At 41.2% G+C, this 26,131-nt stretch overlaps 4 protein-coding genes across 5 annotated transcripts; 1 reads left to right on the forward strand and 3 right to left on the reverse strand.

The window, feature by feature from the left end:
* Nucleotides 1–1,167: 1,167 nt before the first annotated feature.
* Nucleotides 1,168–4,709, forward strand: LOC104419082 (DNA cross-link repair protein SNM1). Its single transcript, XM_010030610.3, has 10 exons — nucleotides 1,168–1,422; nucleotides 1,653–1,833; nucleotides 1,974–2,213; nucleotides 2,321–2,465; nucleotides 3,286–3,420; nucleotides 3,521–3,587; nucleotides 3,676–3,747; nucleotides 4,018–4,070; nucleotides 4,165–4,355; nucleotides 4,446–4,709. Exons 1-9 carry the CDS (start codon nucleotides 1,194–1,196, stop codon nucleotides 4,282–4,284), a joined length of 1,242 nt encoding a protein of 413 aa, XP_010028912.2. The 5' UTR covers nucleotides 1,168–1,193; the 3' UTR covers nucleotides 4,285–4,355; nucleotides 4,446–4,709.
* Nucleotides 4,710–10,046: 5,337 nt separating this feature from the next.
* On the reverse strand, nucleotides 10,047–11,598 carry LOC104419083. Its single transcript, XM_010030612.3, has one exon. It carries the CDS (start codon nucleotides 11,260–11,262, stop codon nucleotides 10,348–10,350), a length of 915 nt encoding a protein of 304 aa, XP_010028914.2. The 5' UTR covers nucleotides 11,263–11,598; the 3' UTR covers nucleotides 10,047–10,347.
* Nucleotides 11,599–13,003: 1,405 nt separating this feature from the next.
* Nucleotides 13,004–23,839, reverse strand: LOC104419084 (ATP-dependent DNA helicase At3g02060, chloroplastic). 2 transcript variants are annotated; one of them, XM_039302198.1, is made up of 15 exons: nucleotides 23,127–23,839; nucleotides 22,252–22,477; nucleotides 21,370–21,615; nucleotides 20,999–21,133; nucleotides 20,773–20,897; nucleotides 19,518–19,657; nucleotides 18,443–18,513; nucleotides 16,859–17,020; nucleotides 16,297–16,383; nucleotides 15,951–16,124; nucleotides 15,455–15,499; nucleotides 14,357–14,713; nucleotides 13,678–13,803; nucleotides 13,454–13,548; nucleotides 13,004–13,387 (listed from the first exon to the last, which is right to left on the reverse strand). In XM_039302198.1, the coding sequence occupies exons 1-13, from the start codon at nucleotides 23,738–23,740 to the stop codon at nucleotides 13,702–13,704; spliced, it is 2,484 nt and encodes an 827-aa protein (XP_039158132.1). In that variant the 5' UTR covers nucleotides 23,741–23,839; the 3' UTR covers nucleotides 13,004–13,387; nucleotides 13,454–13,548; nucleotides 13,678–13,701. The 2 variants fall into 2 exon arrangements, with proteins under 2 accessions (XP_039158132.1, XP_039158131.1); XM_039302197.1 differs by having other exon boundaries at nucleotides 13,454–13,803.
* Nucleotides 23,840–24,797: 958 nt separating this feature from the next.
* LOC104419085 (non-specific lipid transfer protein GPI-anchored 30) lies at nucleotides 24,798–25,534 on the reverse strand. Its single transcript, XM_010030615.3, has 2 exons — nucleotides 25,199–25,534; nucleotides 24,798–25,094 (listed from the first exon to the last, which is right to left on the reverse strand). The coding sequence occupies exons 1-2, from the start codon at nucleotides 25,524–25,526 to the stop codon at nucleotides 24,976–24,978; spliced, it is 447 nt and encodes a 148-aa protein (XP_010028917.2). The 5' UTR covers nucleotides 25,527–25,534; the 3' UTR covers nucleotides 24,798–24,975.
* Between the last annotated feature and the right edge of the window lie 597 nt (nucleotides 25,535–26,131).

Raw genomic sequence — 26,131 nt, forward strand, 5'->3', positions numbered from 1 at the left:
GTTGGGGATCGAAATAAACTTTTATTCGAGAATAGAAGAGCAGTGGAAAGAAATCAAAAAATTTGTTTGGGTTGATAGGTTCACCTTCAATCTTGAAATTCACAAGATCTAAACGGTATTTGTAGAAATTCAAAACTTTGTCTTCGCGCTCAATCTTTAAAATCACCCGATTTAAAGGGTACTTTTGCAAATTCATTTGTTCTATGGTCAAATTTCGACACCCTGTACCCCACACAGACGACCAGAACTCTATTGGAGAAGCATGCAAAACGACAGCTCGACCCCATACGCAACATGGGTGGTCACTACCCCACGTGGGAAATGGGAATATTGCCAATAAACGAGGATTAAGAAGAGCTAATTGGTATTGTCATGATCAATTACGCGCTCACAAATCCATCTAGAAGGGATTAATCAGAGCAGAATTATTTAACAATTTATTTCAAAACAATGGCATTCATTTTTGTCGAATTGAATTGCTGTGTCGTCATCTGACTTTTAAAAGCAATTATAATTTTTTATTTATAATTTAAAAAAAATATTGCCAATCACATACGTTGACCTTATCACAAAACATTTGAAATCCAGGTTCAAAATTTCAGTACGTTGTCAAAAGGTTTGAAGGCGAAATAATAATGAGCGCTTCTCTACGTCATAAATTCAGACCACATAAAAGAAAGATATAACGGGGGGAAAATATATGTGTCCTAAGCCAAACACGCCAAATCCAAGTCCGATGTCCAAACACGCCGTATCCTCGCGGCGCGCGCGTTCGACACAAATTCAATCGAAATCGAAACCGAAACCCTCCCGCGAACTCGGAGCGACGAAGGGGAAAAAATGGGCGCATCCGAAAATGGCGACGACGATCTCGATTCCATTTCCGACGACCGTCATTCTGATTGCGTTCCCGGATCGCCTCGTCTCGACCGCGAGGATGAAGACGGCTTCCCTTCGGAGGTGGTCGGCGGTGGACGAGGCGAAGGGATCGAGAGCTTCGGCGAGGGCGACGGGGGGAGTTTCGCGTCCAGCTTCTATGGCAGCGGGACTGATTGGTCTCGCCTGCGATCGTCGGAGGAGGAGGGCGACGGGAGCGGCGTGACTTTGGATGAGGACGGCGATGAGGACGGCGGCGGCCTGCGAAGCGGGACGGCGTCGGAGAAGAAGCTGAAGCAGGGCAATCTTCTCCAGTTATGGGGGGTGAAGATGAAAGAGATCGGAGCCGGGGAGCCGAGGCAGGCCAATCTTCTCAGATGTGGGGTTTGAAGAGGAAAGGGGCTGGAGACGGAGGATGCGAGGTTGCTCCCTTGGAGTCGGAGCTGCCTCCGGCGAAGAAGAGGTCGAGGAGATTGAATGGGGGGAGTAATGGTGGGGCCGTGGTGGCTCAGCCTAGAGTTTGCCCCTTCTACAAAAAGATTCCAGGTCGGGACTTACTCAGTACTCAATAATTTGTTCTTTTTACCCGATGGATGCACATCTTGCGGGGCGAGAGTTAATTTGGTTTATTAATGGGTACTTAACACACCCGTGTCGATCGTTCCCCAAATGCAGAAACTTATTATTTTTTGGGTTGAATTTGTTGATCGAAAATGGCTCCTGAGTGACATTCCTATATCATGTATAGTAACGGAGATGTTTTGGTGTTTTCTCAGGGACGCCATTCACTGTTGATGCATTCCGCTATGGCTGTGTTGAAGGATGTTCGGCATATTTTCTCACCCATTTTCATGCTGATCACTATGGTGGCCTTAGGAAAGGATGGTCTCACGGCCCTATTTACTGCACTCCTCTCACCGCTCGGCTTGTTAGAATGTGTCTCTATGTCGATCCATTGTGAGAACCGGACTTTGTTTTCTTTTTCCTGTTTCTCTCCTTTCGTGCTTATACTCCAGAAGCATTTGTTTCTGCCACTTTGCACAGCACAGTGTTAAGAGTGTACTCAGAATAGTTTTGTGTGCTTCCTGTGTAAGCAGGTTTATCCGGCCTCTGGAATTGAACGAAGAGCATATAATAGGAGGAGTTAGAGTCACACTGTTAGAAGCTAATCATTGTCCCGGTGCAGCTTTGATTCACTTTCGTCTGTCAAATGGTCAATGCTACCTGCACACGGGAGACTTTAGAGCCTCAAAGCTGATGCAAGCTTACCCTCTTCTTGCAAACCAACGAGTTGATGTGCTTTACCTGGACACGACTTATTGCAATCCAAGATACAAGTATGACACTTGTCTGCAGAGTATAACTGACAGACATCTTTTTGGTTGCAACTTGTGTGCAAACAACTTGTTTATTCCAAGTGTCTGTTGTAATCGGTCCTTTTCAGGTTCCCTTCCAAAGAAGATGTACTAAGTTATGTTGTCAGAGTTTCTAATGACTTCCTCAAAAAGCGGCCCAAGACCCTTATTGTTGTCGGGGCTTATAGCATTGGGAAAGAATGTGTCTACCTTGCTCTTTCAAAGGCATTAGGGGTATGGCAATGCACTCCCTCCTCTTTTTATAACACATTTGCACTTCACAGAGCAATTAGCATCCAAGTTGTGAGGTGTATTTGACAGAAGCTCTACAGGTGGGTTTGTCGTACTAGTTTGTTTCAGAGTGTCGGCAAATAAAGCCTCCCAAACTGTATCTGTCATGTGGTGGTTTGGAATACTAAGTAGGCAGTTTATAGTCTCAATTCTTCTGGGGTCACGATACAAACTACAGAACCAAATCTGAGAAGCAGTACTGATTTATAAGTCTGCTACATAACACTAGTCTGATAAACTGGTTTGCCTTACTCGATCTTGATAGTCGGGGAAGCAAGCACCAGTCAAATATTAGGCCACAGATATGTCGTGTTTAACCCAAGTCTGACGGTCTATATGCCGCTTCCACAAGGCTCCCAACGTAAAAAGCAAGTGCAGTTGGTGTATGTGGTCTGTGCTCACTTGGAAGAACCAGCGTGTTTCTTTCGAATAGCTTCCATTGCTAGTATTGTTTCCCATCGACCTCAGAACGCTGAACATATCTCTGCAAAATTGCTGGACATCTCTCCACATTGGGGATAGGTGGTAAAAGGATTACCATTTTCATGTTGTTACCTTGTCATGCACTGATGATGAGATGCTGATTGAATTCAAATTTTTTTTCACATGGAACGCATTTGGTGGTAAGTTCTTGTAGATAATCTTTGGAGCTAGCTTTTAGTGATATTTTGAGTTCTGCTGCCTCCATTAAACTATCAGTTCGTAGGACAAATAAGAATTTACTAACAAAAAAGTCCTTAGTATATTTTGGTTGCTGCTTTAGGTTAAAATCCACGCAGATACATCACGGAGACGTATCCTGCAGTCCTTCAACTGGTCTGAACTGTCCGAGAGGATCAGCTCGAATCCAAAGGATACAAATCTTCATGTCCTGCCTATATCATCCCTGCGGTTTGAAGTTTGATCCTAAGCCTAGCTTTTTGAAGATTAGATGTCATCTTTTTATCTTTATCTCCTTTTTTCCCACATAACTGACGACGCTAATGTCTTTCTTGTAGATCCTTGATAGTTATTTGAAGTCTTATGGGAATCAATACACAGATGTTTTGGCATTCCGACCAACTGGTAGTGCTATATACATACACAAGTTAAAAACCTATTGAGACAAATTCTTTTGCAATCTGTTTTATGGTCCTTGATTCCATTTCCCCAGGTTGGACCTACTCCGAGCGTACACAATTGAGCCTAATCAAACCCATCTCCAAAGGCAAAGTTACCATTTATGGTGAGATTTGATGTCATGTTTATCGGGTAAACTGGAACTGCACAAGCTGCAAACTGCATCAGTAGTTCCAAAGCACATCTTATTATTTTAGCAATAAGTTAGAGATTGCAGTGAGCATAGTTTGGCCTCTCGGTTTGTAAATGTATGTTCTCTTTTGGAGGGGGTTGGAAAAGAAAATTGGTTGTAAAAGATTTGATATCTTCTTTTGACAATGTATTAGATCTGGTGACAAAAATAGACAGCATTTGACCACTATTTGGCACTTTGCAGGAGTTCCTTATAGTGAGCACTCCAGCTTTACAGAATTGCGGGAGTTTGTGCAGGTATGCTTCCAGAGTCATTATCTTTTCATGAACTTGTTCTCTTTAAGTTCGACGTTTGGGTTTGGTATATAACTGAAAATCTGCTGTTTCTCAGTTTTTGAGGCCAAGCAAGATCATTCCGACTGTGAATGTTGGGAATGCTTCTACTAGAGACAAGATGCAATCGTACTTTCAGGAATGGCTGAAAGACAAATCCATGAGCCATAATTCATAATTTCTGCCCATCACTGCAGAAATCTTCAGTCCCCCACAAGTTTACCATTTATTTGACCGCACCTTCATCAGGTCAGGGATACTTTTGTAATGAAATCTGCTTGGTTCAATGTGTTTTCCCCACTTTCTTACTGATGTTTCTCCAAATATTCCTGATTACAGTTGTACAAGATACAGATGTCACCAACTCTTTATGAACGGGCTTAACTTATGAACTTAAGTTGGTGCAAAGTACTGGAAGTCCACATGCTCATACGACATTCTATTTTGCGGGAGTTCACAAGAGGAGAAAGATGACATACTGATAAAGCCAAAAGATACAGACGACCTTTGTTGGTTCATGACCTTGTTGTATTTTCCTTGAGAAAAACATTATTATTTACACATATACGCATTTCTGTAAGCAAGGTTCTTGTTTTCCTTTTTTTTCCGGTCTTATGGCTTTTTGGCAATGCCAGGATCATTGTAATTAAGGCTGTGTTTGGAATTGCTTTGCAAAGGAACTTTGGGCTTTCAAGGATCTTTAGCCCAAATATTGGGCGTTTGGTTTCATTTTTGAAATCTACCTTGAAGCAAAGTTTGCTTTGGAAATGCTGAAAGCCCCACGTCTATTATTCATCTTCTTCTTTAGCGGCGTGTGGCTGATTAGAGATGAGCTTGAGAGGCCGGCGAGGTCGTGGTGACCATCACTAGCTAGTCTTGCGACCTCGGCAAGTCCCCATGAGTTGCGTCGGAGCGACCTAGCTTTGGGTCACGTGACCTCAGGCGCGACCCAGATTTGGTTGCCGAAGGTCGCTCGGCCTCGCAGCGATCGAGGTGATCCAAACCTAGTTTTGCAACCTTAGGCGACCTAAATCTGATTGCCGTGAGGTCGCACGACCTCCGACAACCTAGATTTGGCTCGTGGCGAGATTGCGTGACCTCTGGCGAATCCAGATCTAGGTCGGGCGACCTCCGCGAAGGACCGTTAGGGGTCGCCCAACCCCAAGCGGCCCTCGCCGCTGTCTCTAGGGGCTGCCCGAGACCACTAGCGACCGCTTGCCTTGCCAACCAACTCTTTTAGTTTATTTTTTTGATAATTTTTTCTTTTTTTTTTCTTAATCACCAAAATCCTTTATAAATATAATCTATCCAAATATTATTTTACTCAAAGGTACTTCACAATAAACTTTCAAACTATAATTTAACAAACACAATTTGTATTTTGAAAAACCCCTTTAATTTAAAGTCCTTTGCATTTTTTCAAAAAATTTTTTTCTAAAAGTTCAACCAAATGCACCCTAAATCATTCCTAAATAATGAAATTCAACTTCTTCCAAGTACCGAAGCCTTGAGTAACAAGTAAACGTGGGTTCATGGAGCAATGCCTTGTGTTTGCAGCCTCGTCTTCTATGTAAATTTTGCTCATGGGATTGCTATTCTTGTGGACGGCAATGATCGGTTCGTCCCCTGGCATGTAAATATAATCCTCAGATCCTGGTCCATGCACTTCTGCTGCAACCTCACATCGGAATATTGTCATGGACATGGAATTGAACGTCCGATTTGCTACGAGTGAAGATCGTTCTATTACCAGCTAGCTGCAATTTCGTCATGCAGAGACGCACCTGAAATCAAGTTGGAAAGGCACTCTTTACCGCCGTTGGGCTGGTTCTGGGCAAAATGATAAAAATAAAGCAGTCAGTTTGCTCAAGGCTTTTCATGTTACCTGATCTGGGAGACTGGGAATCTTCTTCTCATGGATCTTTAGGATCTTTAGGAGTGTTTGTTTGTGTTTCTATTCAAAAAGTGTTCTAGGAAACAGAAATAAAAATTATTTTTGTTCCGGAGAACAATTTTTGACCAGAAAGATACGTTTGGTAAACTTATTCCGGGAAAAAAATGAATAAAACGATAAATTTATATTCTTTTTAGTTTCCTTTAATTTTTTAATAATTTTATTTTATTTTTCCTTTTTTCCTTTCTTTTTTTTTTTCTTCTTTTGGTGGTTGCCGAGCCTCGCCATGGCCGAGCAAGGCTCGGCCTCGCCTTGGCCGGGCGAGCTTGGCCTCGCCTAGATCCGACGAGGCCGAGTGTCGTCGGTGCGGGCGAGGCTCGGCCTCACCTTGGTTGGGCGAGCTTGGCCTCGCCCGGATCCGGCGAGGTCGGCCGACTCTCGACGGCGTTGCCGGCCAAAGAAAAAAAGAAGAAGAAAAGAAGAAGAAAAGAGAAGAGAAGAAAAGAAAGGAGAGAGAAAAATGTTCTTCAAAAGTGTTTCGGAACAAAAAATAACTTTTTTTTTCTCATTTCCGTTTCAATTTTGTTTCGAGAACAAAAAAACAGATTTTGAACAAAAACGCAAACAAACGCATTTTTGTTCTTTTTGTTCCCAAAACAAAAAAAAAAACCGAAAATTTGTTCATGAATAGAAAAAAAGAACATAAACATGCATGCCCTTATTGTTCAATGTTCAATTCCTCATAATTTTGTTTTCCCTGTAAATCTTACTAATACAGAATTTCATTTTCTCTATCATGTGTATTTTGGTCTTTGAATATAGCAAATTCCACACCAACATACGCACAATGAGTGTACATGTCATGCAAAATAATAGCTGATCAACTAGCCAAGCCTTGACGTGTATTGTAGTTTGACTACGGAATCAGAAAAGACAACCAATTCACATGGATAGAGATGTATTTTAATCGCATATTTTTGTACCTAATGAGAATATACCTCCTTTTGCATTTAAGTACAGAGAAGATATCATCAAAAAAATTCCCTCATTGGGTTGGTCGAAAAACTAATTTTCAATGCACATCGCCTAACACGTGCAGTTTATTCTGGTTCTCCAAATAAGGGTTAATGAATGAATTCCCGTTTTGCAGAATTCTATCTTTTGGTAATAGAAAACTTATCACAAGCAAAAAGCTGTAACAAATTGCAAGAAGCTCGCCCATTCTGCTTGCGGGGCCAGATTGACGAACATTTTGAAGAGAAACAAACTTTATATGAATTCCGTCCCTGCAGGCTTCTCCTCCTTTTACCCTGTAAGTTCAATAAGCAATTATCGTAAACACTATCTACGCTGTTGTTGTTGGGTTTTTTTTTTTTTTTTTTTTTTGGGGGTGTGGTTTGGTTGGGGACGGGGAGAGTCACCCCAACGTCTTAGTCAAAGGTGGATTGTATCATTCGCTCGAGAGAAGACACTGAGAAATGAGAGGACAGGAAGCCTGCGAGGGAGAGAATTCAAATATAGTTCATCTCTCTAAGACTCCTGATGCTTCAGTCGATCAACGCCTCCTTGCTTAGAGAGAGAGAGAGAGATGCTGATGATGGTTTTAAGGCAGCATTATATAGGCACAGCACGAGATGTAAAAGTCAACTCTTTCTTGTCCCATTTAGACAGGTGAAACTTCTGGGTTGCGTGCCTCGACATAGGAAACCAACTCATATCCTCTTGTTTGTCTGGTCGTTTCGTTTCTAACAACATCTGCTTGTTTCTAATAACATCGAGCAACTAGCATTGGGTGAAATTGCACTGCAACTACTGGTTCCCCTGTTATGCTCACTTGCGACGTGGCAAAAACGTTCTTCCAATGACTCGATCAATAATGACTTGATCGATGAAAACAAATCTGTTGGCTTGCATCCAAATTTGAAGAGGGAGTGCATTGAAGTTTCTTGGTTCTTACAGTGAAATTTCCTCATCTCTGTTGATGAAGAAACAAAAATCCAACACATTGAATGGTGGAAATGACTCAGGATGTTGTCATTGTGACAGCAATGAGCCGATGATTCCTCTGCTCATCCATCATTTATTTACATCGCATCATCTCTTAACCACTCATACCTGCCAGACCTCATGAAGCAGAAACTGGTCAACAGTTGGCTTCTTGCAATCCCCAAGTAGAATGCTCGGTTGTAGAATTAGACTCAGTTGGCTGCAACCGTAACGAAGCAATGCTCTGGTGAACCTGTCAAAGAGATCATTCTATGGTCCATCCATCCATGCAAACCCACTCCACAGGATGTTCAACAATCTCCTAAATATTCATATTACATGCCATCATGCAATTTTGTTAGGAAGCAGATCCTAGAATTTAAATTACCATATAAAATGAAGGTTCCTGGCCAGCAAGAGTAATTCAAGGTCAGAATCATCTATCTGTTGGTTGTCTTTGGTCATAGCCTGATGATTCATGATACAAAATCAACAGATCCAAACTGTGAAGCCACCGACAAAAGAGAGGGTTTGATCCAAAGAGTAGGACGACCCTGATCCAGGTGTCTGACCAATGATAATAGCATTACCCCTTCAGAGAATTGCCTCGTAATGTCAATCAGGGTGGAAACAAAGATGGTAGTTGGACTAGCCTCTGGTTTAGACAGAATGGCCACAGACTCGCGAACGGGGACATGCACTCTTATTCTGGTTAAGCATGACATCCAACTGTTTCATAAGAAGGTACTATGGAATAACTCCTCCCACTGGATTTTTGATTTAGAATACTATCTAGTAAAAGATCTTGTCTTTGTGCAGCTTTTTCCAAATTGAAAAGCAGAGGAGCATTTTGCTGACGAATGAGCAAGAAGTCACATAAAAACACATGCAAACAGTCATCTCCTGTGTGTCATGTAATGCGCATCAATTTCAATATCACACCGTCAAGTGCTAACAAGTGAATAGTTTTACTGAAGCTGAACTAAGAACTAAACCTAAAGCATGTTCAAATGGGCTCAAGTGCAGAAAGTAAATGCTCAAGGAGTAATCCACTTTTATTTTCACTGAATGCAGCAACAAAGAACAATAAAATAAAGAAACCCACTCTCTCCTAGAGTCTAATCTTTGCACCAAATATAGGAACATCCACAAACAGCCAGAAAACCTTGAAGCAACTCAATCAAGCATCCAGATAGTCTTGCCAACAACATATGGCATATGTTTTCCTTCTAGTAAACTTGGAGCCATGCATACTCCACTTAATATAGCAGGCAAATGAAGAATGTGAAACGAATCCCAGTCAAATAAAAACTTTATTTCAAGGAGGCATAAAGGACAAGTAGATCAAAACTTCAACGTTAGAATTCAAATAGGTCACATGCAGAATCACCAGCTACTACTAAAGATGATAACAATGCAAGATCAGAGCACTTGAAGCTTTACACCTTTAATGGCGCAAGAGATAGAAAAGCCAGATTCATGCACCACTATGCAAGCTATAAACAAGACGAGCCAACTTGCTGGCTATATTTACAGAATACTGGAACTATGGGTCGTTTGCACTTTGCCGACCCAACAAGAAGGACCAAAGATTCAAAGGCAGCAATTAAGTAACATAAAGATGTCGCCATCTCTTCCTTCTTAATATTACACGACAGTCATGTTAAGAAAAGCAGTTTCAACATCCATAAAGTATTCTTTTGTCAGTAAGAGGCTTGCACTAAGATATACACATGTCCCTTCGCTAATTCAGTTCACTCAGCCATACAGAACCACCTAATGTAATTTCTGAGACTAGGAGCTTCATGGAGAAGAGCATAGAAACCAGTATCTGCTATTGTTCACGAATTTTAGACAATTATAAGTTCACATTCATTGTGGTTTGGCGACAATATAATCGGCCTATTATGCAAGCTTCTATTGGGCCTCATCAAATGAAAGAAGAACTCTTCATCCTCCAGGTTTGGCATGAGAAGAGAGGTTTTGGAGGGACGATGCACAGCTTGTTGAGAGTGAAACAGTTAGTCAGCAGATAATTCAACTTCCAGAACCACAGTCAATTTACAACAAATCTTAGAACGAGCAGATAATTTCCACCATGATCGCCAAGTGGATCGGTCACAAAGCACCGTAGTGATGACAGACAGTAACAGAGACCAAAAATCAACTGCCAGTACCATAGCTACGGCTCGAGATAAAAAGCCAAGTTTGTGTACAAGAGAAACCCTCCTCTAACTCTAAGAGGGTTACAGTGTTTTTCCAAAATCTCAAGCGAAAGAAAAGGATTCGTCGAATTCCATTTCAGCTCGTCACTCATACCCAACAATGCTAAGAGTAAAAAGAGAAAAAAAGGAGATCGAGTCAAGCCTGCGTGCCGGACAAAGCCTTCATCTGAATATGGTTATTCGCATCTCGATCCCCAGTCGTAGGCAACGCTTCGTAAGACCCCATCCTCCTCACGCCTACGCTCTTAGCCACGGCAGCGTAAACGACCAACACGATGACCACCACGAACATGACGTGGACCACAAACACCAGATCAAGAATGGCGACGGCCCTCAACCTCGACTCCTCCAAATCGCACTTGGTAGATCCCTCCACCCCATTGACCACATCGAGCAGCTTGTGACACCCTTCGGGGATGAAGGCGTCGACGTAGAGGGAGAGCCCCGTCTGCAGGGACCAGAGGCCCTGGAGGCAGAAGGAGGCCCCGAGGGCGACGTCGGCGACGAAGAGGCGCGGGGAGCAGGCGAGGGCGAGGCAGAGGAGGGAGGAGAGGGCGGAGACGAGGGCGGAGACGGAGTCGCACTTGGCCTGGAGGTCGGAGTTCTGGACGGAGGCGGCGGCGGAGGAGGAGGAGGACTGGAGGAAGAAGGCGGCAGAGGCGAGGGCGAAGGAGAGGTCGTGGGGGAGGGGAGGAGGGAGGGGGAGGAGGTCGGAGAGGAGGAGGGAGAGGGAGAGGAGGAGGAAGAGGAGGAGGACGGCGGCAGACTGGAGGGAGGAGAAGCGGTGGACGGGGGTGGAGCCCTTGAGGAGGGGGTCGGCGTCGGAGGCGGAGAGGGCCTGGTGGCAGAAGGCGACGAGGAGGCAGAGGGAGGCCAGGTAGAGCTGGAGGGGGCGGAGGCGGGGGTGGGCGGACGGCGGGAGCGGGTGGTGAGGCCGGGCGGCGTAGGTGGAGGGGGATTTCAGGTGGCTCCGGGTGGCGGAGATGGAGTGGTAGAGGCCGAGGGAGAGGAGGGAGGAGGAGGAGAAGACGTGGTACAGGAAGGCCGCCATTCGAATCGGGTCGTGGACGGATCGATCGGAGGGAAGTGATCGATCTGGAGGTTCGAGGTTCTTGATGATGATGATGATGATGATGGATGGGATGATGGGTTTAGTTCAGATTGGACGCGACGTGACAGTGGAGTCGGGAGTCGGAGTTGGGGAGTTGGAGAGGCGATGTTGACATTCGGCGATGATACGACGATGGCGATCGTCGCAGGTCGAAAACTCTTTTATGTCTTGCGAACACGACACTCTCCGACAGCGCCCGAACAGGGACGAGGAGATTTGAGATTTGCCTCTCCTGCGCATCCCCCCCTCCCCAGTAATGCGCGGTCCGAGTCGGAGAGAGCGCACGCGCTCCGTTGACCTTGTTTTGGGGTGGGGGGGTGCTTTTCCGGCTTGGAGGGCCGGCCCGAGGGTGGAGGGTTATGATATTGGACGACGCTCTTCTACGGCCCATTATAGTACGGGATAGAGCCATGAAGGAAGATCAGTATTAATTAGTAATTACTGCTGTCACTTGCCTCAAATATTCCTCCGAAGGAAAGAAAACAAATGGGGCAAATGGATAAAAAAAAATAGGCTCGCGCTATTTATACCTTCTTATTGACTCATGATACCTCATCTTACATTAAACTAATTACATTATCTCTTGCGAGTCCCACTCTTAATTTGAGATTATTTCTTATTTTAAATTCATTTCACTAAAGGAAAAACCTTTTTTCCTTCACGTTTGCCCTCTTCTCACTTATTCTCCATTATTATGAGAAAACACTAATCATATACCGATGTAAAATAAGGTTAGTTTTATCTGCATATTTTTTACTTAATCTCCTAAGATTATCATCAAAGTCGTGAATTTTTCAACTTCGATTTTTCAAACAAATTTACAAGTTTATCCTAGTGTAAGGAAAAAAAAAGATATGTACAGCTCATTAACAAAATAAATAGTTTTTTTGGTCAGAAATACAATAATTAGGTAGCTATCTACAAAATAAATTATTTTTTGGAACAAAAGAAAAAAGAAAAAAGAAGAAGATAAGCATTAGTCTTAAAATCAAGAGTGGATCCCGTGTTTAACCTTAATATATTTTGTTTGAAAGGAGCGGTAGTTTCATTAAAATTAAAACAAAAGTAAGAGAAAAAAAGGTATGAAATAATTCTTAATCAAGAGTGGAGCCCTCAATGGATAACATACTCAATTTAATGTAAAATGGATATTAATTATGTTTTAAACTCTTTATAGGCTCGGGCCAACATTAGGGCTTGGGAGCAAAATAAATATTATTTTTCTCAAGTTATTAGGTTACGAAGTTGAGATAAAAAAATCTTAATTTTCTAAAGCCACCTCCTGTAATTCTTGAATTTCTATAGTGAATTTTGCTTCTTCTCCCCTGTGATTTTTCCTGTTAAGGGTTTTCCACATAAATTGATGTTCTTTTATTTTTCTTAGTTTTAATTTTGTTATAATTTCCATATCGGAGTCAATAAGGAAATGAAAATATCAAGACCCTAAAAATAAGCATACAGGAGAAGAGGACGGAAAGAGAGGGAGTTCTCTGTTCTAGTTCATGAGGAAAAACTCCAGTAACACTAGTGTCCCAAAGAACGTCATCGTCGATGAATCATGCTTTCTTAACTCTTTCTTTCCACAATTACTTCCACCGCGTAATCCCACGAAAACCAACGAATGCTCGAGGGAACCCTTTGATACATTGTGAAATCAATCTGGTTCAATCGGGCAGATGTGAATGCCAGAAAATGTAATTCTGATTGACAACATGTAACATTAGTTTTTTCAACTTTCTACACTTCACCGATCCTCAACCGCCCAATTCTCAAAACAAAAAGTTTACTCGACACTTGAGTACAGATGAAAAAACGATGAAGCTAAACTAGTCACCTAAAACTATAACAAGCCACCAATGGCCGTTTGTAACTACGCATCAGAGTATTCAATAATACATGTACAGAAATTAGAAAGTACCTTTACACTATACCCCCTTCACCCATAAACCAGCAGCAGCGCTGCATCGATCTATTAGGTGGTGAATCTGTTTGTTGAAGGTATATTGCAGTACTGTCCATAACGAGGCACGCCATAAAGCTGACCTCCGGTGCTGCTACCAAATACCTGCAGATAGACAGTGTTGAGAAGAGATGTTTACCACGTAATAACCAATAACTATACTTCTCTTACCCTTGAACTGTAGTAGCGGCCCCTCTTTGCACTTTTTTAGACCAACTTCTTGTTAGTTCATGGAAAGTCATCTAGACTTCTTCGTGTGAGATCACCTGATCACCCCAGGCATGCACCACTATCATGTAGAGCCAACTGACTTTGACTTCGTTGAAGCCATTGACACAAATAAGCCATCTTAATTTGCATAATAGAGTTTGGCAGTCAAAAGATGGAGAGAGAACCTTTGACGTATGGTGTCTGTATATCTAGTATTTTATCAGAGTCGGTAATGAAGCATATAGTTCTGCCAAGCACTGAAAAATCCAATTCAAGAGTTGCTCTCTTGGAAGCTCTAAAAGCAGCTCGGCCTGCATTACATCGCACGGAAGATGGATAAATTGATCGATACTCAACAGCAAAATGAAATACAAAACTAGAACAACCTGAAAAGAAACTCCTTCTGTCGGGCCTAGAAGTTCAACAAATACTCTCTAGTTACCAAAAAGGTATAATCATACAGGTAGGGATTGATGGACATCAATTCGATATAATTCATTAAAAAAGAGACAGGAGGCAAAAAAACATGCAGTAAAATTGTAAACCTGATAGATCTAATTACTTTCGCTAGTGACTTGAACTTTGAAGAAACATGAGTTAGGTATGTTCTCACATATCCAGAGATCATTAATAAATATATAGGCTTAATGTATTGCTACCCCATGAAGTTGATAACTATACCGCCGAAGACTGAGAAGAGAAAAAAAAACCAAATGTTTATTGCCATCTGGTATTTTATTGTACATCATGTCAAGCAAAGAATCTACAATATGCAAGATTCTCTCTCATAAAAAATGGCAAGTGAAACAGGCAAGTTTACTGATGAATATCAAAGCCAAACACAATAAAAAACGAATGTCATACCTTAATGTGGTCTCCCTCATATACCAATGAATTTCTGTGCATATCAGAAACCATTGAATCTGTCATTAGTTTGAAAACCTGTTTAGTCATGTTTGTTTTCATTCCAACCATCTTTCCTGAAGCATAGATCCTTGAAATCCCAAGGTCCGCTGCCATTCTTCTCACATAAAGCTTCTTCAACAAAATTTCCATGGAACGAGGCTCTTTTCCATATTGCCGACGTAAATTTTCTGTAAACTGCATCAAGCTCCAAATGTCTTTCTCAGCAGCTTTCTCGGCTTCATCTATAATTTCCAAGGGGTTCTCAAGATGATTTATGTACTCTGAAGGAAGATGGGGATTTATATTTATATCAATCTGGTAAAAACCAACAATGAACAAAAGTCAGACTAAGCAGTTGAGGCTATTTGACATGCCAGACTATGAAAGTTCATTTCAACCAATCAAAAGTTAAATCAATCACACCAAATGTGATTACTGAAGAATGTGATATTCACATCAGACTAAACTTTTGCTCAGATGCCAACACTTTTTTCCATTAACCCTGTAAAATGTAGTGAAAAAAATGTACAGAATGTGCTGGGGACAAGGGAGATAAAACTGTGCTTTGTACACGAGAGAAAGGCCAGAGTGAAGAGTCATTATTTGTAAAACCCTTCTCCCTACGCATTCTAAAATATGTAGACTTGTGGAAGGAAAAGAAAAAAAACTATGTAGACCCCTCCACCACTCCACGAACTAAAGAGAATTCAGAAGGGTCAAATTAGACAATGATTCAAATCAAAACCCAAGTCATTACCAATTTTATGCAGTGGTCCAACTTTATGTTTCATACATACTGTTTTATGAGAACTATTCTTTCCTTTATAACTGTTGTACTCTTATGACCTATGGAAGACCAGTCAGATTCCTAGAGACATCATATCTGACCTTTCCTGGTCCAATGCCAGCCAAAAGAAATCTTATGGCACACTAAATGAAGCACCACATTCTTTGTGCATAAATATGCATCAAGTGGTAATGTATTATCCTTCAGGAGTTCAAAACAATACAACAGCTCACTTATCAGAAAATAAGTTGATGACAATAGCAAAGTACCTGGACATCTTGGTAATACATTGGAAGTACGCGATGCTGCTCTACCTAGAAACAAATGAAAGAGTTGCAATGTTCAGAACATAAGCTGGAAGTAAGTGATGCAGCTCTACCAAAAAACAAAGCGATGACTTGAAATGCTCAACACAAATTCAGCAACTCAATATAGAAATCCAGTTACATACCTTTATGGTAAACAGAGATGGTAAAAAAGTAGATGATATATGAAAATAATTTTGATTGTCTCAGCAGCTAGAACTTAGGATCACATCTCTAATAAGACAAGTGACACACAAGCTGCCAGCACTTAAGCATTCAGAGGTGCTCAAAGCAATTGATCTCACGTCATCACAATGGGGTTCAATCAATAACACAGAATAACAAAGACTGCCATTGCAAGGTAACAAACATAAGGTAAATGTGAAGTTTCATAAAAAGTGATGATGATGATGCTAATGGGTGCCACAGTTGCTTGAGCTAATCATACAGCAGAAGATACCTTTGACAAGCTCTCAAATAGCATTTCGAAAAAGAGATCAATGCCGACATTCCCCACATCGCCTGTCTGTTGCTCGCCAAAGATGGTACCAAAGCCTCTTATACCCATATCTCTCTCTGCAAGCTGGAAACCTTGGCCAAGTTCGCGGCATTCCTCAAGAGCAGCAAGCCTCTCCTGTAGCCCAATATTGATAATGTCCGCATCCACAGCATTATTTTGTGCGGGCAAAAGAAAAAAGTGTGCATACAACATAGGAAACATGTCGTATGACACCAGGCTGGGTAATAGTGCAAGTGCTTGTTATCTCTTTTGTGTGAGACATAAGGAACAGAAATCAAATACGTACCAAGGCTTGATCAGATAGCAGCGACTTATCAGGGTAGAACAAGTGTGCATGAGCCTCTTTATCACAGCGCCCCACCCTTCCACGCAACTAATGAAAGAGAATAATCATAGCAATGTCAGGGAAAAAGGGCATATTCCCATTTTAGGAGGAATCAATGACTGCAAATATCCAGAGGAACTTGGTCAATGCTTAAAGAACAAAGTGCATTCTTATGATCCGCATAGGCACACAAAGAATGTAAAAGTTTTCAAAATGATATTTGAAAAAAAAAAAAAAAAAAGGAATGCAAGATCATGTCGTGAAACAGAAATTTCTGCACTATGATACCGAGGGATCTTTAAATGCACCGACGATATGACAATTGAATTATCAACGTACTCCACTACCCGAGTACTTCATCGAGGTATATAGCATGATTGGTACAATGAATAACGCTCCTTTCTCAATTTGTATTTTTAACTCTAACATTCACATGGGAACAATCAGCAAAATATTGTCTTCATGATATTGAGACTCTTAGGAAATTTAAAGCAAAATACAACAGGAAGGACAGACACTGAACCTGATATAGTTGTGCGAGTCCAAATTGTTGAACATCTTGAATGATGATGGTATTTGCATTTTGAATGTCAAGGCCACTCTCCACAATGTTCGTGCATATTAAAATTTTGATGTCACCTTGAGCAAATTTCTCCATGGTGTCCTCAAGCTGCTTTGAATATTGCTGGAGGAAGGAAATAAATCAATGTGATGTAATAAATAGCAAACAAATGTGAATGATGAACCAGCACATAAGGCAAGCATAACATGAAAAATAAACAAGCAGCCTTATTTTCTTCTCAACCTCCCATAAATAAATTTTTGTCAATGTTTGGGCCAGGCAACTGCATGACCATATCCAGAGCATTTGCCCAACTCACATATATCTTCATTTGTCATCGAGATATATAAACTCAAATAGAATTTATGGTATAAAATGAGAATGTAAATTTTCATCAAGAAACTTTTGAGATGTAGAAGCTCAAATGAAATTTATGCTATAGAATGAGAATGTAACTTCTCATCAAGAAACTATTTAAGGTCACTCCTAAGATACGGACCCCCCCCCCCCAAAAAATTTATATATTATATATAAAATCAGTATAAATTTATATACTTTCAGTAAGATACCACCTCCGTGACACTCTAATTGCGGTCTAAGCTGGTAAAAAAAAAATTATTAATTCTTCTAAAACTCTAGTTATGCAACCCCAAGAGTCAGCTTAAGCTGCTCCAAGGCACATGTTAATTTTTATGTTCTGATAAGTAAAAGACAAATAGGGCACCGAGAGAGTGCAAACCCATATACAAGAAGAGCTCAGAACCAAAAAGAACTATATTACAAGACGCAACATCTACAATGCCAATCAAAGCATTTACATCCACGGCTTTACACTATACCAAAAGTGTCCAAGAAACACATAAATACTTTAACAGGACGGGTGATATGATTGATCCTTAAGTGAGTATAGTGATGTGTGGGCCATTATCCTTTAAAGATCATACCAGAGAACATCACTAGCTCATTTGCATGTATACTTGCATGCATCATAATATAAATTTTCTGGGGCCAGTCTACCAAAATGTCCCCAATAACTCAAGTGAGATCTTTGCGGTTCACTAAGTAGATTTCCAGTCTGTAAGACAGAATTTTTATGTGATATTCTTTTATTTTGCCTCATTAGTTGTTCGCCCTGCCAATAAGTTTCACGATTTGCCTACATCTGGCACAGAATCGAAAAATGAAAGCTCAAAGTGATTGGTATCATGAATAGGTTTCACCATTAAAATTGGCATAAACTGTTCGAATGACATGCAACAATCCTAAAAATATCACGGATTTCCAATTTTTATCCCAACAAAGACACTCATCAGAATATTGAGTATCTCCTTTCTTGAATGGCACCTTACAGAATACAGGATATGTAGCTTTATTCCACTGCTTTAAGACATAAAACCTGGGGTAATCTGAAGACAATCGCGTTCAACTAAGTTCTGAGTCAAAATGCAATTTTTTTTTACTTCAATTACATCAGTAAAGATATTGAAATTTTTTCACATTTCACGACTGATCATAAGGAAAGAAAATTTGGTGAGAGAAGCATACCTTGCCATGTGCAATAGCGATTTCAATATCTGGGAATGACTGTTCAAGAAAATCCATCACTTCTTCAAGTCCTGTCACATGATAATGGTGAGAAGGGCCATACCAGAGGAAAGATACAACCTAAAATTTGCAAAGAACATATTTGTCGAAATCTACACAATCACAGCTACCCACCCTAAGTTCTTAAGCAGTTTTTCTTAGATATCATTTTTCTTCCCGAGTGCCACCTCATTATATAACATACTACAGGTCGCGAACAACCAAATTGGTCTTAATATTCATCCAAAAATGTTAAAATTATTCACACTCCATCTAATATAATAAATTCTAGACAATTCTAAAACAACCTGCAGCCCCATACTTCTAAGAAGGAAGGTCGAGTGCACTTTTGGTTCCTAACTCGTCACTCTTCCACCACTGTGACAGCTGGCGATCCTCGTGGGTGCCAAGCAAAGTCCCCATGGCTCTTGCCGTGATCACAAGCAGAGGCAAGGGCCCTCGCCAGAGGTGGCTCCACCATGCACCACTAAAATACAAGCTTGGTGACCTCCCCACAAGGGTCAGCAAAGTCTCATCAATGGTGCTGCCAACACTGAGCAAGGGCCCTTGGCAACACCCTAATCAACAAGGTTCAGCTGGACCTCGCTAGACGTCAGCGAGGCCACTAAAAATATTTGTTAAATCGTCACATTATGATGTCACATCTGCTAAATTGACAGAATTATTGGTGCTAGGTGATGGAAGGACCCAATTGTACAAATCAAGTAATTTAGAGGACTTATTGCACAAATTAGGTAAGTTTGAATACTTGATTGCACACAAATATAATTCAAGGACACGATGGCACATTGGGCAACAGTTAGGCAACCAAATGTTTCCTTCACCCAAAAAAGAATAACCAAAAGTACCAAGAAGTAAGGAAAGTGTACATGAACTATAAACGCAAAAACTAATACTACTCGCACTGGTGGGGAAACCTAATTCAAACCTGATCCCACCACTAATGAAATGGAATGACAAACTGTAAAAGCTCTGATTATACCAAGGAAGCCAAAGAAGAGTAGTTTGATGTTACCTTTAATCCTTGGCAAAACATAAAAAACTTGGCCACCTCGATCTAGCTCATACTTGATTGCTTGAATTACTTTCTCTTTGCTAAAGGCTGAAAGATGAGTCTTTATAGGAACTCTTTCTGGAGGTGGAGTTGAAATTAAACTGGAGAAGCAAACACATTGTGAGACATTCTTTCATCATGTACTCAGAACTTGTTAATTCTACATCAGCATAATCCAAAAAACATACAGAAACTAGAAGAAATGGACAAAACATTATTACAACCTAATATATGGCCATTAGCTGTTTCTTATTCACGGTTAATCTTAATAATTTTATGGGGCTTGCCTATTCCCAATAACCTTCACAGTCCAACTTTTCAGTGCATGGTAAGGTTAAGAAAATCACAATGTGATATGCCTACAGGTAAGAAATGAACTTACAAGCAAGGGCAGGCCTAATTGTAGTAATTGAAAGAAAATTAATATATTTCAATCAACTCCAAAGCCGGGGGAAAATATGCAACTAAACCTTTCAATACTATGCATGCCAATCAAGTGCCTCCCACATGCTAGTGTAGAAGGACCGTTTAAGCAAGATTATCATACTTTCAAAAATGTTCTTGAACCCGATAATCTTTGACCAAAATGTAAGTTACATACAGATGCACAAGCGTCCTTAAAATAGCATCCATAATTGGAAAGACAACAGAATAATTAACCCTTGAAGGGACTCGCATCTAAAAGGAATAAGAAGAAAATAGTGATATTCACCAAGATTAAAGTACACAACACTTCTATAATTATACCATACAGCAATTCAGGATTCACAGATATAATGGAGGGAATGGAGACTCAAAATTTTAAAGTAACAAACTGAAAACAAATGAAATCTGAAGGAAACTAAAAGATAGGTTTGCTTGTATATTGCAATATGACACAGAAGGATGATAATCTCACACTTATTTTCCCAGAAATAACAGAATGAAGAATGCAAATCTTTCTGTGTATGCAGATAACATAAATTTTTTAACATTATCCTTCTACACAACTATGCAAAATGCGCAAAAATCAAAAATCTGTTTCATCCCTCAAGAGTTCAAATGCAGGATTACATTTAACTATTTGAGTACGCATCAGAATCTAGTTTCAGCTTGAGCAGCAAGTATACCCGTGAGAAAGTCAAGACTATATTTCCTTAGACATCAAATTTTAACATCAGCTAAGCAATAGAAAAATAACTTCTTCCTGCTCAAAGATTTGTGAAAATCTTAATACCTTGCATCACGAAACCCAGTCAATGCTAAATAAAGGGTTCGTGGTATGGGTGTTGCCGAGAGAGTGAGAACATCAACTGAAGTTTTAAATGAAGCAATCTTTTCCTTCTGTTTGACACCAAATCTCTGTAAAGCAAAGAAACAGCGGTCCCATTCGATAAATTGTGAATAATACAACAATATGTAGGTACATAATGAAAAGTGAAAACTAGAAGAAGTTGGAAAACCTGTTCTTCATCCACCACAAGAAGCCCGAGATTATTGTACACTACACGACTTCCAAGAAGTGAATGAGTACCAACTATGATATCCAGATGACCATTCTTGATCATGCTAAGATACTCTTCTTTTTCGGATCTGGTCTGCAAGGAATGAGAGGTTCAATTAGTCTAGGATTGAAGTAGCCACAAAAAATGTCAACCAAAAAAAAAATAATAATAATAATAGCCATAAGTCAATGTCTAGCATGCAGCAAATAGACCACAAAATTCAGAGCTATAGGATAAAAGATGTACTCTTTAGCATTTTATGCTGAAAACATTGCTATGAACAATTTCAAATATTACTAACTGCTTTTGATGCATGTTAAGATAGCTACCTGAAATCGGCTCAAAAGTCCAATCCTTATATTGGGGTACTGCGAGAACCGTTCAGAGATAACATCAAAATGCTGTTTGGCTAGAACAATTGTTGGTGCCAAAACCATAGCTTGCTTCCCTGCCAAGACTACACAAAAGATTGCACGTAGTGCAACTTCAGTTTTACCAAATCCAACATCACCACAAATTAACCTGTCCATTGGAGTTTCCCTCTCATTCAGATCCCTCTCGACATCAATAAAAGCCTGTATTAAGAGTTCAATATGTAAGAGGAAAGGGCCATAGAAGATCTGTACTTAGATCATTTAATTAGTAATTACAATGACTTTTTCACATGAAGTCGGAATAAACAGACTTCAGAAATGCAATCTCTTTCTTCAACTTTTGCTCATTGTGCCAAATAAAGGTGAATTGATAAAAGAGAGAACCCCATAAATAAGGGATTTTCAGGGAATGGGAAGTAAGAATGAATACGACAGGAATGAGCTTTATACAACTCATTTGGCATTTATTCCACTTTCTTGGGTTCTACATAGACTCAGTTCACAACATGAAGCCAGCCTGTTTTTCTCTGGAAAATATTAAAACACAGTCTCCAATCACATGGTCATTGTCTCCTTAAAGCTCAAGCACCTTGGAGAAATCCTTTCTTTAATGTAAGAAAACTAAAGCACCACCATATAATTCAAGATAGAAATGAGAGCATTATTTTATTTTTGGGGTTTCAAAAACAGGAGGAAAATATACCACTCCACAATCAATGCGCCCTCTCCACCAAAAGAATGCTTTTTGGTACACAAACAAAATTAAAAGAATGTATCAGTGAAGCTTGTGATTGTTTTCTCTGTTTGGCAATGAAAATCCGTAGATAGAAATTAGACCTTTTTTTGATCCGGGGTGGGCTCATAAGGAAATTGAGCTGTAAAATCAGCCATGTCAGGACTTTTTGGATAGGGAGGCCTTCTCTGTTTAAGCCTATGTAAATATAGTTCCATCAAGTCAACAACCATTTTCTGGATTGCAACCTTTCCTTTAGTCTTTCTTCTCTCCCATGCACTAGTATCACTCAGTTTGCTCAACGTCTTAGGTCTTTTTGTTTCATTTGGACTGCACAGTGATCACAGCAAGACAGTCAGAAAACAAAAGATACACTTGCTACAGAAGTAAGGTAAATTTACATGTGTTACTTCTAAGTATCTTACAAATCACATTGAATGTCAAAACAAAACAAGTAGCTAAGTGCCAATAAGCAATTCACTCTCTAATGGAACTATAAATCCCAGGTACTATCCCTGCAGATATTAACAACCACTTCTCGACAAATCCAGATTCAGAATAGGTTGTGGAGGCAACTATCTATCGTAGCTTTCCCAACACTACACGGCATGAACAAGACGCCTCCACAAAATTAAAAAGAAGGTCAGTTAGGTTTAGCAGTCCAATTAAGTTTTAAGAATACTCAGATTCAACTTAACCGCAATTATTCTGTTCAATTTTGTTTGCATACCAACAATTAAGCAACCAAATAGTGTAGTGCCTACTTTATGTCTCCAAATACTGTAAGTATCAGTCAGCCCTACATATAGTGGACTTGAGAGCAACAAGTCTCAGCTACTGCAACAATCACCTACCTATCCATAATATGTATGGCAGAGGCCGAACAGAAAGCGATTCAGTTGCATCATATAATTGAGAAATATGCTGAACCATATCAACAAGATAACTATAACGTAGACCGCAACACTCAAAAACTCACAGATTGTATCGGTAAAGCATGCGGGACGCCTGCCTAACCGGGAGCTTCGCCATTCCATCCGCATACTCCATGAAAACATACTCTATCGGCACGGTCGATCCCTTGGGCACATCGAACTTGATTCCGACAAACCTCCCGATCCCTACCTTCTTATGCACCACGTAATCTCCCGAGCGGAGCGTGTAGGGGTCCACCTTGTAACTGAACGTCCCGCCCTTCCCATGCCCGTCCCCCTTGAGCTTCTGCAGCCCCCTCTGCTGCTGCTCCTTCACCTGCCGGATGTACTTCTCCGCCTCCTCCGAGTCCATCGCGTTCCTCGACGACGCCTCCCCCCGGCCGCCCTGGTCGCGCCGGATCCTCTCGTTCAGGAGCGCGATCGCGTCCGTCTCGGGCTCGGAGGGCCTGTCCCGCCGCTGCCGCTGGCCGGCGAGCCTCGCGACACCGCCGACGGAGGCGCCCTCGGTGTAGACGGCTCTGGCTATGCGGAAGGAGCGGCCAGTCCTGGGGGAGCGGGAGCACCGGACGGGGAAGAAGATGCTCCACAGGTGGCCGGGGGGCCGGGGCCTGGAGAAGAAGCGCGTGGATATGTCCGGCACCGGACATAGCGCGGACATCGAGAGAGAGCGAGCGAGAGATACGGCGGCGGTGGAGGAGGAATGTGAGGATTTGGGAATGAAGGTTTTAGGGGAGGTTTTTGGGGGAATGCGACTGAGAATCGGTTACGAAATATCGTGCATTTTTCGGGTTTTAGTAGAGCGATATTTCTTCTGTGGAGTTCGGCGCGGTCGTGTGGAAGAAGATACGTTGGCGGGGAGTGGATATTTTGGCTTTTGAGCTAATGAGCTTTGCGGTTAAACAACACCCGCTCAGCTCCCGTGATTGTACTATAACAATGCCAATCTTTACCAATATTCTTTTTTTCTACTCATTTGGAATTTTTCTAGATTTTAATTCTTGAAGATGAAATATATTTGAAGTGTTCTTGATAAATTTTCTCTCTAATTAAAAATTGTCATCATTTCAATAAAAAAAACTTTCCTCCAATTAGTTTTCCAAACTTTCACGTGTTTGATTTTCCTAATCTAGTTTCCGAGTTTTGAGCGGGACCGAACCAAATTAGGAATCAATTATCCCCATTGCACACTACCATTTCTAGAGGTGCCTTTGGTCAATTCCAAGAGGAATCATTTGTTGGATTGGTAACATTAGTTTTGTTGACCATTACGTTACGGAAATTCAAGCCAACTCATAACTATAGGTGTGTGCATGGAACCGAATTGACTCAAAAATCAACATGGTTTTCATTCCAAATTTTTGGAATTAGAAATAATTTATCCAGTTTTTGGTCTTGGGTGCGGAACTAAATCATGCTGATCAAATTGAACTAGTTCAGGCCTATATATACACACACACATAAATTTTAATTTCCCATTTTCTTTTAAAGAGTAAAGAAAATGAAATTATCAAAATCCTGGATTTGGATTGGTAACCAGATTGGGACCAATCAATCTTGTTCTCCGCCCTACCAGTTTGATCCTGATTCCAAGAATGTAGAAATTGGCTTTGCCAGTTTTAAAGTGGAACCAATCTAACTCGAGAACCAATCACCCTATCTTAACGACACCATTCTTAACATGCAATTCTTTCAAATATTGAACTTTGCTTCGAATGTAACAGGGATTTATTCTCAATAAAAGCAGCGTTTATTGAGAAAATTCATAGCCCGATAAATCAAAACAATTACTTAAAGAAGGAAGCTAAAAGAATGTAAAAAAATAACAAACACCATAGTACAGTTGTGACACAGATCAGTAGTCAGTCGAAGCATGATCAAAGGAAACCGACTGTTCTAATCCCACAGAATCTGAGCAGTCACCAGCAGAGCTACGATCGCCAGCGGCGTCCTCAACGACGAACCTAGAAAGAGGCCAGCCGAGTTTTCATCTGAATTCCCGGAACTAGGAGAACCTGAAAGATAGTAAAGATTGAAAGACCAGAATTTCAGGCATGTTTGCGTGTGAAATCGATAGGACTAAAGTAACGACCGAGGATGAAAAAAATGCGATGCTGACCCGAGAGGCAAGCGATGGGATTGACGTGTTGCCCGCACCGGCCAGGCAACTGCTGAGCCTCGTTCACATTGATGCCGGCCTGCTCGGCCTGCTGGGCGCCCTGGTTGCTGATCAAGCTGCACAGGCATTTGGGGTCCGAGCTTATCACGGACTTCAGAGGGTCGCAGCAGGAGCTTGGCGGGTCTTGAGTCCCATTGAGGTAGTTCAGGCAAGGAGCTAACCGGCTCAAGCAGGATGTGTCTTGTGCCTGCGCTTCCACCGCCAAAAGCCCCACGAGCACCAGCACTGCCGCCATCTCAAGCCCTGCCCAAACGTCCCTTCTCTCCATGTTTTCAGTGCACGAGGTACCTTAAGCTCCTCCCAAGAACAGCTATATAAAAAAAAAAAAAAGTGTCTGCGAGACAGACTCCGAGAGAGAGAGGTTGGTGATCAAACTTTTGTGGGGAGCAGAAGCTGACCGGCATCACACAGTCGGTGGCAGGTTTGTGAAGGAGGAAAGGTCTTCGCACAGTTATGGCCGTTGGACAGGTGAAGCTACCTCCATGGAATAAGAAATGCTTCTTTAGAAGGGAGCCGCATAATCTCCAACGGTTTTCTGAAATTAAAAAACCAACAGCTGCGCCACCAAGATCGCCAGAGAAGAAATATATTTCTTGGCTTAGCCTGTCTCTCTCACCAAAACGCTCTATTGCCCGGTTCTAATCGATTCTTTAATGTTGCTGAACGAGTATTTCTTTTCATTTCTTTATAGCCCTCATTGAGAGAGAGGTGCAGCCTACAAATTAGTCCAAAGCGACATTTTCCAATTTTCAGGGACTGATATGATAGATTACAACCTTCATGAATGGCTGTTCTTGAATTGGACTGTAACTTGAGAGATGATGACCCTTCACTTTTTCACATATAGTTTAACCAAAAAGCTTTCGGTTTTGT

Source organism: Eucalyptus grandis, chromosome 9 (genome assembly GCF_016545825.1).
Source record: "Eucalyptus grandis isolate ANBG69807.140 chromosome 9, ASM1654582v1, whole genome shotgun sequence".
Taxonomy (NCBI): Eukaryota; Viridiplantae; Streptophyta; class Magnoliopsida; order Myrtales; family Myrtaceae; genus Eucalyptus; species Eucalyptus grandis.

Excerpts from the sequence above, each read along its gene's own strand:
- LOC104419083 (XM_010030612.3), bottom strand. The coding sequence starts at position 11,262 with ATGGCGGCCTTCCTGTACCACGTCTTCTCCTCCTCCTCCCTCCTCTCC.
- LOC104419084 (XM_039302198.1), bottom strand. The coding sequence starts at position 23,740 with ATGTCCGCGCTATGTCCGGTGCCGGACATATCCACGCGCTTCTTCTCC. Across the intron at positions 19,658-20,772 it reads ACTGGGTTTCGTGATGCAAG|TTTAATTTCAACTCCACCTC; the intron begins GTATTAAGATTT and ends TTGCTTCTCCAG. Across the intron at positions 16,125-16,296 it reads TGCTATCTGATCAAGCCTTG|GAGAGGCTTGCTGCTCTTGA; the intron begins GTACGTATTTGA and ends ATTGGGCTACAG.
- LOC104419085 (XM_010030615.3), bottom strand. The coding sequence starts at position 25,526 with ATGGAGAGAAGGGACGTTTGGGCAGGGCTTGAGATGGCGGCAGTGCTG. Across the intron at positions 25,095-25,198 it reads TCCCATCGCTTGCCTCTCGG|GTTCTCCTAGTTCCGGGAAT; the intron begins GTCAGCATCGCA and ends ACTATCTTTCAG.
- LOC104419082 (XM_010030610.3), top strand. The coding sequence starts at position 1,194 with ATGGGGGGTGAAGATGAAAGAGATCGGAGCCGGGGAGCCGAGGCAGGC. Across the intron at positions 2,214-2,320 it reads TATTGCAATCCAAGATACAA|GTTCCCTTCCAAAGAAGATG; the intron begins GTATGACACTTG and ends GGTCCTTTTCAG. Across the intron at positions 3,748-4,017 it reads AGGCAAAGTTACCATTTATG|GAGTTCCTTATAGTGAGCAC; the intron begins GTGAGATTTGAT and ends GGCACTTTGCAG.